This window comes from Somniosus microcephalus, chromosome 7, assembly GCF_052327205.1.
Source record: "Somniosus microcephalus isolate GS21.2 chromosome 7, FLI_Smic_1.0, whole genome shotgun sequence".
NCBI classification, from domain to species: Eukaryota; Metazoa; Chordata; class Chondrichthyes; order Squaliformes; family Somniosidae; genus Somniosus; species Somniosus microcephalus.
Genome location: NC_140993.1, coordinates 13,735,432 through 13,749,356, shown reverse-complemented (window position 1 = coordinate 13,749,356; position 13,925 = coordinate 13,735,432). Strand labels below are relative to the sequence as shown.

At 51.0% G+C, this 13,925-nt stretch overlaps 1 protein-coding gene across 1 annotated transcript in view; it reads left to right on the top strand.

Moving 5' to 3' along the window:
- Nucleotides 1-13,925, top strand: part of cdh2 (cadherin 2, type 1, N-cadherin (neuronal)) — a 238,540-nt gene that overhangs the window by 164,118 nt on the left and 60,497 nt on the right. Inside the window, exons 3-5 of the mRNA XM_085992259.1 lie at nt 2,037-2,207; nt 8,004-8,159; nt 9,453-9,597. Coding sequence (XP_085848385.1) covers nt 2,037-2,207; nt 8,004-8,159; nt 9,453-9,597 — 472 coding nt within the window. The remainder of the gene's footprint in view (nt 1-2,036; nt 2,208-8,003; nt 8,160-9,452; nt 9,598-13,925) is intronic.

Below are 13,925 nucleotides of genomic sequence, written 5' to 3'. Positions count from 1 at the left end.
GTCCCATTCCCCCGCTCTATCTCCGTAGCCCTGCAAGTTTATTTCCCTCAAGTGCCTATTCAGTCTCCCCTTGAAAACATTGAGTCTCTCCGCTTCCACCACTTCCGTCGGCAGCGAGTTCCAGGTTTAGGGCCTAGACAACCGAAGGCACGGCCACCAATGGTTGAGTGATTGATTATAATCAGGGATGCTCAGGAGGGCAGGATTAGAGGAGCGCAGATATCTCTGGGTGGGGGGGGGGGGGGTGTGGCTGGAGGAGATTACAGAGATCGGGGGGGGCGAAGCCATGGAGGGATTTGAAAAAAAGGATGAGAATTTTAAAAATAACAACAGAAAATGCTGGAAAAACTCAGCAGGCCAGGCAACATCCGTGGAGAGAAAAGAGTTAACGTTTCGGGTCTAACCCTTTTTCAGAATTTTAAAATCGAGGCACTGCTTAACCGGGAGCCAATGTAGGTCAGCGAGCACAGGGGTAATGGGCGAACGGGACTTGATGCAAGTTAGGACACGGGGCAGCCGAGTTTTGGAGGAGCTCAAGTTTACGGAGGGTGGAATGTGGGAGGCCGGCCAGGAGTGCGTTGGAATGGGCCTCTTATCTGCTAACATTCAACTGCCTTTCCTAAATATTACGTCTAACTAATTCCTAAATGTCATCTGCACTTCTTTTATTCAACAATGCTGCAATTAAATTCCCATTCTTCAGCAAATATGATTTATTCTTTTTTGAAGTGTTAGTATTAAGTACTGCAGTTCTGACAAGGTTATACCTTAAATGTTAATACACGTGCAGAATAGTACCGCTTTGTATTTGCTTCAGATTGCTAGGGTTTTTCTCTTTCCTCCCCGAGTTAGCAACAGTCCCCTCTTTCTCTTCCTTCTCTTTCTTCCCCCTCTCCCCCCAACACCACTGCTGAACAGGCGGGGGCTCTTTTCTCTAGAAAAGAGAAAGCTTGAGGGGGGACCTGATAGAGGCCTTTAAAATTATGAAAGGGTTTGTTGGGGTAGATGTAGAGAAGATGTTTCCACTTGTGGGGGAGACCAGAACCGGGGATCATCATAAATATAAGATAGTCACTAATCAGGAATTCAGGAGAAACTTCTTCACCCAGAGAGTGGTGAGAATGTGGAACTCGCTACCACAGGGAGTGGCTGAGGCGAATCGCACAGATGCATTCAAGGGAAAGCTGGATAAACACATGAGGGAGAAAGGATATGCAAATAGGGTTACTTTCTAAATGGTGAAAAGCTAGAAGCAGTGGAGGTCCAAGGAGACTTTGGGGGGAGTCCAGGTCCATGGACAGGTACAAAAAATGACAGAAAGGCTAATGGGATGCTGGCCATTATATCTAGAGGACTAGAATACAAGGGGTAAGAAGCCATGCTACAGCTATACAAGCGCTTTCCTCCAAGTCCCTTGTGAACAGTAACAGGCCTCAAATCCAAGTCTGTACAATAGAGACAACACTCCTCTGCTTGGCCATGTTCCCCATTTGTGGCTACCACCTCCAATCTGAACTGCGAAGTTGAAAAAAGGCCAAAAGGCTTCGCTTAAGAGCTGTTAAGTCTCTGACGTCTACCAGTTCCGACGAAAGGCCATCGACCTGCAACATTGCCGCTCTTTCTCTCCCTCCACAGATGCAAAAAATCTTTACTTATTTTTGACAGGGTGGTGATTTAGAAGTTCTGACATGCAGGAGGATTTTTGTAACTGGGATGCGGTTTATAGTAGCTGGTCAACCAGGAGCAACATTTATGATTTGTGGTATCTATCGGGATAACTCTTCCCTCTTCTTCGCTCTTGGTGAAGAGCTTCGCTCGCTGGCCGTGGGTATCAGGAATTCAGGTGAACGGATGGGTGGAAAATGAGGCACGTGCCTGAATTCCCAATATGTACACTCTCTTGCCCATTCAAGAGAAGCTCGGCCCCACAAGAGCTGAAGACAAACAAAAAAAAAAGTCGCCCGTTCTTTGTGGTAAGCAAATGTATTTAGTATACTTAAAATATTCTAATTATTGTTTTTTTTGTAAATCTACAGAGCTGGAAGTCCAGTAGTGTTGCCCTGCCTCAGAATATTCCAGACATCGTGTTTCCGCAGCTCCAGCCAGAGAGCCAGGGTCAGCTGAAACGCCTAAAGAGAGACTGGGTCATCCCTCCAATCAACGTGCCTGAAAACTCTCGAGGTCCTTTCCCGCAGGAATTGGTCAGGGTAAGTGACGTCAAGCTTGCTGCCTCAGTTGCGCATCAGGTGGGTTTTCACCTGGGCATAGGTACGAAGGGGCTGGATTTTGTCGTTGGGGGCGGGACTGCTGGTTTTCAAGTATCAGTCCCGCCCCCAGCGACGTCTGACCAACCCACGCAATTTTCCCTTGATTGACCTTGTTAAGCCCGCCCTACTGGCCAATCAAGAGAGAGCCCGTGACACAGGACGTACGCGTATGACGCTTCATCTGTTGCAAATTTTTTGACAGATGAATTGTCAAACGTTTGAGAAGCTGTCAAACACTGACAACCTCTGTTCTAAGGTGAGCCCTTGCACAGAAGGCTCACCAAAACCCCTCTCCTCAGCTGAAAGCAGATGGCTGCTACATGTGAGAAGGCAGCAGCCATTCTGTCATCTCTGCCATTGAGATGAGGCACCTCCGGATCCCCAAGGGTTGAAGCCTGCAAGAAGCAGCAAAGGTAAGGAATCTTTTTCCAACACTTTACACTCGCCTCTCATACTTACCTGTCCACACTTGCACCCATCACTCACCTCGACAGCAGACATTTTGACCCCACTCAACCCCGCTGACCCTGGCAAGGTTCGCAGCCGTCGGGAAGCCTGCAATTGCAGGTGTGAAATGGGGATAAGCCTCAAAACTGCCTGTTATCTACCTGTTAACAGGCAGATAATTGGCTCTAATCCCCTTCCCACCTTTAGAAGACGGGTCCCTGCGCCTTCCGGGAAGATGGCACGGAGGCGGGTTGGGAGCGGGATTTTCCCGGCAGTCTCGCCGCCTCCGGGCTGGTAAAATCCAGTCCGAGGTTTGCAGAAAACATTTTTACAGAGATGTTTTCCCCCCCCCCCCCCCCCCCCCATAAAATTCTGGACGACCTTCAGCACTCTTGTTGGTTCAAGATGAATCATTAAATTAAAACCTCCTCACATTCATGGGTTTAATATATAAAAAAATACCCACACAATCCCTTCAAGCAGAAGGGATTTATTAACCTGCGTGCTATAGCGCAGTATAAGCTCATAACCACCCCAGAGTAGGCATTGTTGCTATAGTAACTAATATCTTTTTATTGGTGTCAGTCGTGGCTCAGTGGGTCGCACTCTCTCTCACCTCTGAGTCAGAAGGTCGTGGGTTCAAGTTCCACCCCAGAGACTTGAGCACAACAAAATCTAGGCTGACACTCCCAGCGCAGTGCTGAGGGAGTGCCGCACTGTCGGAGGGGCAGTACTGAGGGAGCGCCGCACTGTCGGAGGGGCAGTACTGAGGGAGTGCTGCACTGTCGGAGGGGCAGTACTGAGGGAGTGCTGCACTGTCGGAGGGGCAGTACTGAGGGAGCGCCGCACTGTCGGAGGGGCAGTACTGAGGGAGCGCCGCACTGTCGGAGGGGCAGTACTGAGGGTGCGCCGCACTGTCGGAGGGGCAGTACTGAGGGAGCGCCGCACTGTCGGAGGGGCAGTACTGAGGGAGCGCCGCACTGTCGGAGGGGCAGTACTGAGGGAGCGCCGCACTGTCGGAGGGGCAGTACTGAGGGAGCGCCGCACTGTCGGAGGGGCAGTACTGAGGGAGCGCCGCACTGTCGGCGGGGCAGTACTGAGGGAGCGCCGCACTGTCGGAGGGGCAGTACTGAGGGAGCGCCGCACTGTCGGAGGGGCAGTACTGAGGGAGTGCCGCACTGTCGGAGGGGCAGTACTGAGGGAGCGCCGCACTGTCGGAGGTGCAGTACTGAGGGAGCGCCGCACTGTCGGAGGGTCAGTACTGAGGGAGTGCTGCACTGTCAGAGGGGCAGTACTGAGGGAGCGCCGCACTGTCGGAGGGGCAGTACTGAGGGAGCGCCGCACTGTCGGAGGGGCAGTACTGAGGGAGCGCCGCACTGTCGGAGGGGCAGTACTGAGGGAGCGCCGCACTGTCGGAGGGGCAGTACTGAGGGAGCGCCGCACTGTCGGAGGGGCAGTGCTGAGGGAGCGCAGTACTGAGGGAGCGCCGCACTGTCGGAGGTGCAGTACTGAGGGAGCGCCGCACTGTCGGAGGGGCGGTACTGAGGGAGCGCCGCACTGTCGGAGGGGCGGTACTGAGGGAGCGCCGCACTGTCGGAGGGGCAGTACTGAGGGAGCGCCGCACTGTCGGAGGGGCAGTGCTGAGGGAGCGCGGCACTGTCGGAGGGGCAGTGCTGAGGGAGCGCCGCATTGTCGGAGGTGCAGTACTGAGGGAGCGCCGCATTGTCGGAGGTGCAGTACTGAGGGAGCGCCGCACTGTCAGAGGTGCCGTCTTTCAGATGAGACGTTAAACCGAGGCCCTGTCTGTCCCTGAAAGATACCATTGCCACTATTTTGAAGAAGAGCGGGGGGGGGTGGGGTGGCGAGGAGTTCTCCCTGGTACCCTGCCCAATATTTATCCCTCAACCAGATCTGATCTGGTCATTAATACATTGCTGTTTGTGGGAGCTTGCTGTGCGTGTTTCCTACATTACAACAGTGACTGCTCTTCAAAAGTACTTTATTGGCTGTAAAGCGAGTTTTGACATCCTGAGGGAATGAAAGGAGCTATAGAAATCCATAACAACAGAAAATGCTGGAAATACTCAGCAGGCCAGGCAGCATCCGTGGAGAGAGAAACAGAGTTAACGTTTCAGGTCTGGGACCCTTCATCAGAACTGGAAAAAGCTGGAGATGTAACAGATATTAAGCAGGTGCAGAGACAGGGGGGGAGGGGGTTTAGGAGGGGAGGAAGAAATAGAAAGAACATCCTGTACTTTTGTAAGAGGCAGGAAAGATAAAATGTTGCAAATGGGAATGGCAAAAATCAAACTGCATGAAAAATGGGGGCAGGGATAATTATCTGAAATTGTTGAACTCAATGTTGAGTCCGGCAGGCTGCAAAGTGCCCAATCGAAAGATGAGGTGCTGTTCCTCGAGCTTACGTTGAGCTTCATTGGAACAATGTAATAGGCCGAGGACAGAGAGATCAGAGTGGGAGTGAAGCGGTGAATTCAAGTGACAGGCGACCGGAAGCTCAGGGTCACCCGTACGGACTGAACGGAGGTGTTCCACAAAGCGGTCGCCCAATCTGCGTTTGGTCAACAAAAAACTTTTTTTCTTCCTTTCTGATGTCAAGGATCGCAAACTTCGTCAACTCGTGGACACCAACGCCCCCCCAGAACCACCTTCCCCGTTACTTTCCTCCGATCCGATCCCTTCTTCCAGTCTCACCCCCTGCCGTGTTTTCACTATCCCCTCTGACCTTCCCCTCTCTGACCCCGAACGATCAGTCCTCAGCAAAGGTCTGAGCTTCATCCCCTTACGCCCCCATCTGAATGAATTTTGAGCTCGGCACGATGCTGAGCTCTATTTCCGCCGCCTTCGTCTCTGTGCCCACTTATTTGGCCAGGAGTCTTCTCCCCGCACGGCTGATCCTTTCTCCCGCATTCTAAATTCTCGTTCTACTTGGACCCCTCCCTCTGGCCTTCTACCCTCTAGATCTTTTCATTGCTGACGTGACATCGGCCGTCTCCATTTCTCTGCTCCCCCTCACTCACTCCAACCTAACTCCCTCTGAACTTGCAGCACTCCATTCTCTCCAATCCAACCCTAACATTATCATTAAACCTGCTGATAAGGGTGGTGCTGTTGTTGTTTGGCGAACCGACCTCTACCATGCGGAAGCTGAACGCCAACCCTCCAAAACCTCTTCCTACCTCCGCCTGGACCATGACCCCACTAGCAAACATCAAGCCATTGTTTCCAAGTGTGTCACTGACCTCATCTCCTCTGGAGATCTTCCCTCCATGACCGCCAATCTCATAGTCCCCCAACCTCGCACAGCCCGCTTCTACCTCCTTCCCAAGATCCACAAACAGGACTGCCCTGGTAGACCCATCGTTTCAGCCTGTTCGTGCCCCACGGAACTTATCTCTTCCTATCTCGACTCTATTTTTTCTCCCCTTGTCCCAGTCTCTTCCCACCTACATTCGCGACTCTTCCGACGCCGTCCATCACTTTAACAGTTTCCAGTTTCCTGGCCCCAACCGTCTCCTTTTCACTATGGACGTCCAATCCCTCTACACCTCCATCCCCCACCAGGACGGCCTTTGGGCGCTCTGTTTCTTCCTTGAACAGAGGCCCAATCAGTCCCCATCCACCACCACCCTCCTCCGCCTGGCTGAACTTGTTCTCACATTGAACAACTTCTCCTTTGACTCCACTCACTTCCTCCAAATTAAAGGTGTTGCTATGGGAACCCGCATGGGCCCTAGCTATGCCTGCCTGTTCATGGGATATGTGGAAAATTCTTTGTTCCAGTCCTACTCGGGTCCCCTCCCTCACCTCTTTTTCCGGTACATCGATGACTGTATTGGTGCCGTTTCCTGCTCTCGCCCTGAACTGGATAAGTTCATTCACTTTACTTCCACTTTCCACCCTGCCCTCACCTTCACATGGTCCATCTCCGACTCTTCCCTTCCCTTCCTTGACTTCTCCATTTCCATTTCTGGCGATCGGCTTTCAACAAACATCCACTACAAGCCCACCGCTACCTGGACTACACTTCCTCCCACCCCGCTTCCTGTAAGGACTCTATTCCTTTCTCCCAGTTTCTCCGTCTCCGCCGCGTCTGTTCTGACGATGCCACCTTCCATACTAGTGCTTCTGACATGTCTTCCTTTTTCCTCAACCGAGGATTCCCCTCTACCGTGGTTGACACGGCCCTTGACCGTGTCCGTTCTATTTCCCGCACTTCTGCTCTCGCCCCTGCCCCTCCCTCCCAGAACCATGATAGGGTTCCCCTTGTCCTCACCTTTCACCCCACCAGCCTCCACATTCAACGGATCATCCTCCGCCATTTCCACCACCTCCAACGTGATCCCACCACCAAACACATCTTCCCCTCACCTCCCCTTTCAGCATTCCGAAGGGACCGCTCCCTCCGCGACACCCTGGTCCACTCCTCAATCACCCCCAACAGCCCTGCTCCTTCACCTGGCACCTTCCCGTGCAAGCGCAGGAGATGCAACACCTGCCCTTTTACCTCCTCCCTTCCCACTGTCCAGGGCCCCAAACACCCCTTCCAGGTGAAACAGCGATTTACTTGTACTTCTTGCAATTTAATATACTGTATTCGCTGCTCACGATGCGGTCTCCTCTACATTGGGGAGACTAAACGCAGATTGGGCGACCGCTTTGCGGAACACCTCCGTTCAGGCCGTACGGGTGACCCTGAGCTTCTGGTCGCCTGTCACTTTAATTCACCGCTTCACTCCCACTCTGATCTCTCTGTCCTCGGGCTATTGCATTGTTCCAATGAAGCTCAACGTAAGCTCGAGGAACAGCACCTCATCTTTCGATTGGGCACTTTACAGCCTGCTGGACTCGACATTGAGTTCAACAATTTCAGATAATTATCCCTGCCCCCATTTTTCATGCAGTATGATTTTTGCCATTCCCATTTGCAACATTTTATCTTTCCTGCCTCTTACAAAAGTACAGGATGTTCTTTCTATTTCTTCCTCCCCTCCTAAACACCCCGCCCCCCCCCCCCCCCCTGCCTCTGCACCTGCTCAATATCTGTTACATTTCCAGCTTTTTCCAGTTCTGATGAAGGGTCCCAGACCTGAAACGTTAACTCTGTTTCTCTCTCCACGGATGCTGCCTGGCCTGCTGAGTATTTCCAGCATTTTCTGTTGGTATTTCAGATTTCCAGCATCCGCAGTATTTTGCAATTATATAGAAATCCATGTTCTTTTATGAATTAATGTCGCTAAAATATATATTTTTTCCTCTCTGGGCATCCAGATCCGATCTGATCGTGATAAAAACCGTTCGTTACGCTACAGTGTTACAGGACCAGGAGCTGATCAACCACCTACTGGGATTTTTAGCATTAGTCCGATCTCTGGGGAGCTAGCTGTGACCAAGCCTTTGGATCGGGAACAGATAGCTTCATACCATGTAAGTTTTTGAATAAGATTTAGAACATGAGGGTTTTGCTAGAGTAGATACTGTTACCAGTGGCAGGAGGGTCGGTAACCAGAGGACACAGATTTAAAATAATTGGCAAAACAGCCAGAGGGGAGATGAGGAGAATTATTTTTACGCAGCGAGTTGTTGTGATCTGGAACGCGCTGCCTGAAAGGAAGCAGATTCAATACAGGCAGACTACCCTTTATCCGAACTTCCGAAAACCGAAACCCTCTAAAAACCGAAGGTTTTTTCGGTCAGCGTAAGTCGTGCGCACGACATGACCAGAGTGGCGCACGACTTACGCTGAGCAGAGGGTCCGCGTAAGTCGTGCGCACGACCCCCCCCCGCGGACCCCCGCCGACCCCGACCCCCCCGCGGACCCCCGCCGGCGTACGCTGAGCAGAGTGTCAGCGTAAGTCGTGCGAGCGACCCCCCCCCCCCCCTTGCGGGCCCCCGCCGACTTACGCTGAGCAGAGGGTCAGCGTAAGTCGTGCGCACGACCCCCCCGCCGACTTACGCTGAGCGGACCTGTTGGTGGAAATGCGGAACTTCATTGCATTCCAGGCTAGCAGCGACGGACAAGCCACGACTGCGAACCCCCCCGCGGACCGACGCTGACCCCCCCCCCCGCCGACCCACCTTCCGAAATCTGAAATTTTCCGAAAACCGAAACGCGGCTGGTCCCGAGGTTTTCGGATAAAGGATAGTCTACCTGTAGTAACTTTCAAAAGGGGAATTGGATAAATACTGGAAGGGGAAAAATTTGCAGGGCTGTGGGGAAAGAGCAGGGGGGTGGGAGTGGGACTAATTGGAGAGCTCTTTCAAACGACGGGCCGAATGGCCTCCTTTTGCGCTCTGATTTTATGTCTGTCAGAAGCAACTTTGAAATGACCCTACTCCAAATAAAATCCCTGGCTGTCAGGGGGCCTTGTTACAGTCGCTATGCGAACCGGCTTCACACATTAAGATACCGTTCCGCAAAGTTTTTAGATTTTCTTTTTGACGGAAATTATTTTTTTTTGCCATTCAAAAAAAGTTATTAGACTTGGCAACAAATGCTGATGCCACGTATTTTAATGTTGGAAAATATTGTTCTGAAGCGCGGGATGGGGGGGGGGCGCGGGGAGAGCTACTTCCTTAGAAAGGATCCGGATTAAAGGGGGTTTGGCCACGAGTCACGACATTTGTGGCCCGGTGTTTTGAAAGTCTTGTTAGTTTTGAGGGTTTCCGTAGCGCGCGCGCGCTCTCAGATGATGTTGTGATGTGATTGTTGTCTTGCAGCTACGAGCTCACGCGGTGGACTTGAATGGAAATCAGGTGGAGAATCCGATTGACATCGTTATAAATGTCATTGATATGAACGATAACCGGCCAGAGTTTCTGCATCCAGTTTGGAACGGCTCTGTCCCCGAGGGATCGAAGCCAGGTAACCGCTGCTCGGATCCTCAGTTGTGTCCGGCGCCAAACAACAACAACTTTTACAGGAAGCTCTTTATTATCCGGCACCGACGGGACCGGCGTGGTGCCGGTTTATCAAAAAGTCCGGATTACAGAGAGGTATAGTTTTAAAAGGTACGAGAGCTCCGTACACAGCAACAAATCCAGGCTTCCCCGTTGCTTAGCAACATGTGCAGGAACTCCGGCCACAGACCAAGCGTCCCTGTTGCTTAGCAACAAGTGCAGGAACTCCGGCCACAGACCAAGCGTCCCTGTTGCTTAGCAACAAGTGCACGAACCCCAGTTACACAGCCACAGATCCAGGAACGGCCACTAATATGAAGTAAAACTTATCTGAACCTACTCCTGAATTTTGCCGGTTAACAGAGATTTCCGGTTTATTTAGGTGCCGGTAAAAGAGAGTTTCCTGTATTTATATAGAAATAACAACAGAAAAGGCTGGAAACATCCACGGATGTTGCCGGGCCTGCTGAGTTTTTCCAGATTTTTCTGTTATTTCAGATTTCCAGCATCCGCAGTATTTTGCTATCGTATTTATATAGCGCCTTTAAAGCAGTAAAACGTCCCAAGGCGCATCGCACAGCAGTATTTTAAGACAACAAATTTGACACCGAGCCACACAGGGATAAATTAGGGCAGGTGACCAAAAGCTCGGTCAGAGAGGTCGTTTTTAAGGAGCGTCTTAAAAGGAGGAAAGAGAGGCGGAGAGGGGTTTAGGGAGGGAATTCCAGAGCTTAGGGCCTCGGCAACAGAAGGCACGGCCGCCAATGATTGAGCGATTTATAATCAGGGATGCTCAAGAGGGCAGAATTAGAGGAGCGCAGATAGCTCGGGGCGGGGAGGAGGGGGTGGCTGAAGGATATTAGAGATAGGATAGGACAGTAATACCCGGAGCGGCAGTCATCGGAATGCTGCCATTTTTATTTCGGTGTTTTAAATCGCAAGCGCGATCCTCCAAACTGTATGAAGGAGACATCCAGTATGAAAACCATCAAAACAAATGCACCATAATGGCATATTCTCCCCTTTCAACTTGACGACTTAATCGTGAATTGATTTTTTTCCCCCAGTGAAACTAGTCTTGTGTTATCCCAGGTATCAGGATGTTGCCCTATTTTACAGGTGTCTAACCTTTCTTTGTAAAGCAAACTGGTAATCGTATTGTTGCACCTGGTGGGCCATGTTTGTTTTGCTTGTCGTGAAACATAGGATTATTTTCATCAATAAGCCTGAAGATTTCTATTGTTCACCATCTATTGAATGTTATTAAATTGTTTAATTGGCACCCCATCCACCACCTTAAACATTCGCTCCCTCCACCACCGGCGCACCGTGTCTGCAGTGTGTACCATCTACAAGATGCACTGCAGCAACTCGCCAAGGCTTCTTCGGCAGCACCTCCCAAACCTGCAACCTCTTCCACCTAGAAGGACAAGGGCAGCAGGCGTATGGGAACACCACCACCTCCAAGTTCCTCTCCAAGTCACACACCATCCTGACTTGGAAGTATATCGCCGATCCTTCATCGTCGCTGGGTCAAAATCCTGGAACTCCCTACCTAACAGCACTGTGGGAGTACCTTCACCACACGGACTGCAGAGGTTCAAGAAGGTGGCTCACCACCACCTTCTCGAGGGCGATTAGGGATGGGCAATAAATGCTGGCCTTGCCAGTGACATCCAGATCCCGAGAATGAAAAAAACCAAACGCTCACTCATCCACGGACGGGCGGGCGCACGCACGCGTCTGGGTTATTAGTGTAAGAGGATTGAAGTGTGAGTATCACCAGTGACAGCATCACACTAGTATGGAATCATTGTGTGTAGTGTGAGTGAGCAGCAGTGTTGGTGAGATTACGATGAGCAGTGGTGATCTATGGTGTAACAAATTGCTGGTTTCATCTACTTCAAACACCAAAGTGGTTGTTTTCTTCATGTGGTTAACATCTTGTGTAGAACAGTGAATAGAAACCGGTGTGGCAGTGTAGTGGTAATGTCACTGGGCTAGTAATCCAGAGACCTGGACTAAGGATCCAGAGACGTGAGTTCAAATCCCACCACTGCAGCTGGGGAATTTAAATTCCGTTAATTAAATAAATCTGGAATAAAAAAGCTAGTATCAGTAAAAACCCATCTGGTTCACTAATGCCCTTACCCAGTCTGGCCGATATGTGACTCCAGACCCACAGCAATGTGGTTGACTCTTAACTGCCCCTCTGAAATGGCCGAGCGAGACACTCGGTTGTATAAGGTGGGTCACCACCACCTTCTCGGTGGACAAATGTAAGAAGCCACACAACACCAGGCACTTCACCTGACGAAGGAGCAGCGCTCCGAAAGCTTGTGACTTCAAATAAAGCTGTTGGACTATAACCTGGTGTTGTGTGACTTCTTACATTTCTCGAGGGTAATTAGGGATGGGCAATAAATGTCGGGCATCGCCAGCGACGCCCAGATCCTGTGAATGAAATACTTACTAGTGGCCATTTCCCCCATCAAGTTCTAAGCACTCAGTATTACATTCTCTCTCCTCACACTGTACGGTGGGGTGGCTGGTCTGTATTTTATTTTGATGCTGAGGAGTGGATTGTTTATTCACTTTCCATCCAGTGGCCCTATTGATTTTCCCATTTTAGACGTAGCTTAGTCAGATGGAAAGTAAAGCGTATTCTACCGCCCCCCCCCCCCCCCACCGAGATATCTGCTCTACTCCAATTCTGCCCTCTTGCGCATCACCCCGATTTCCATCGCTCCACCATTGGCGGCCGTGCCTTCAGCTGCCCGGGCCCCAAGCTCTGGAATTCCCTCCCTAAACCTCTCCGTGCCTCCGCCTCTATATCTCTCTCTCGCTCTCCTCCTTTTAAGGTACTCCTTAAAACCTACCTCCTTGCTATCCTAGTATCTCTCTAGGTAGCTCGGTGGTCTGTTAACACTCCTGGGAATTATGTTTCACTACATTAAAAGGCGCGCTGTTAAATGCAAGTTGTTGTTGTTGTAATGCCACTCCCACAAGCTCCCTCACTGCTACGGCCGAATGTACTCTCACTTTGTACACCAGGCTCTGAGCTGAAGGCACAGCGTCGTGCCAAAAAGTGCTAAGTTTCTGCCAGCTTTCGTGTTGTAATTACATAAGGAAGCGGGTGGAGGCTGCTGAATATCGAGCAGGAACATGAGGCCCAGGAGGAGGCCATTCGGCCCCTCCAGTCTGTTCCGCCATTCAATGAGATCACGGCTGATCTGTACCTTAACTCCATCTACCCGCCTTGGTTCCGTAACCCTCAATACCCCTCGCCCAACAAAAAGCGATCAATCTCAGTTTTGAAATTTTCTATTGACACCCCACTCCAGCCTCAGCAGCTTTTTGCGGGGGGGGGGGGGGGGGGGTTGTTCCAGATTTCCACCACCCTTTGTGTGACGAATTGCTCCCTGAACGGCCTGGCTCTAATTTTAAGGTGATTCCCCCTTGTTCTGGACTCCCCCCCCCCCCCCCCCCCCCGAGGAAATAGTATCTCTCCATCGACTCTTATCTATTCCTTCAATCAACTTAAACACCTCAATCAGATCACCCCTTAATCTTCTGTACTCGAGGGAACACGAGCCCAGTCTGTGCAACCTGTCCTCGGAACTTAACCCTTTTAGCCCCGGTATCATTCTGGTGAATCTGCGCTGCTCCCCCTCCGAGGCCGATATATCCATCCTGAGGTGCGGGGCCCAGAACGGAGTCCTTATGGGTGGCAGAGTAAGCCCTCCTATTGGACCAGGCTTGAATCGAACCTGGAAACTGGTGGTGAAAGAGCTGTACACTATCCCCATGGCATCCCCAACTGGTAGAGAGACAGCTTGGGTCTGCAAAGGTATATAGATTCATAAGAAAACAGCAGATTGAGAATTCCTGGTCTCGTTGGGAAATGTGTACACTTCAAACAAAAACTTGCATTTATATCGCGTCTTTCACGACCCAAAGCGCTTTACCGCCATTGAAGTACTTTTTGAAGTGTAGTCACTGTTGTAATGTGGGAAACGCAGCAGCTAATTTGCGCACAGCAAGCTCCCACAAACAGCAATGTGATAATGACCAGATAATCTGTTTTTAGTGATGTTGGTTGAGGGATAAATATTGGCCTCAGGACACCGGGGAGAACGAAATAGTGGCCGTGGGATCTTTTACGTCCACCTGAGAGAGCAGACGGGGCCTCGGTTTAACGTCTCATCCCGAAAGACGGCACCTCTGACAGTGCGGCGCTCCCTCAGCACTGCACTGGGAGTGTCGGCCTAACTTTTTGTGCTCAAGTCTCTG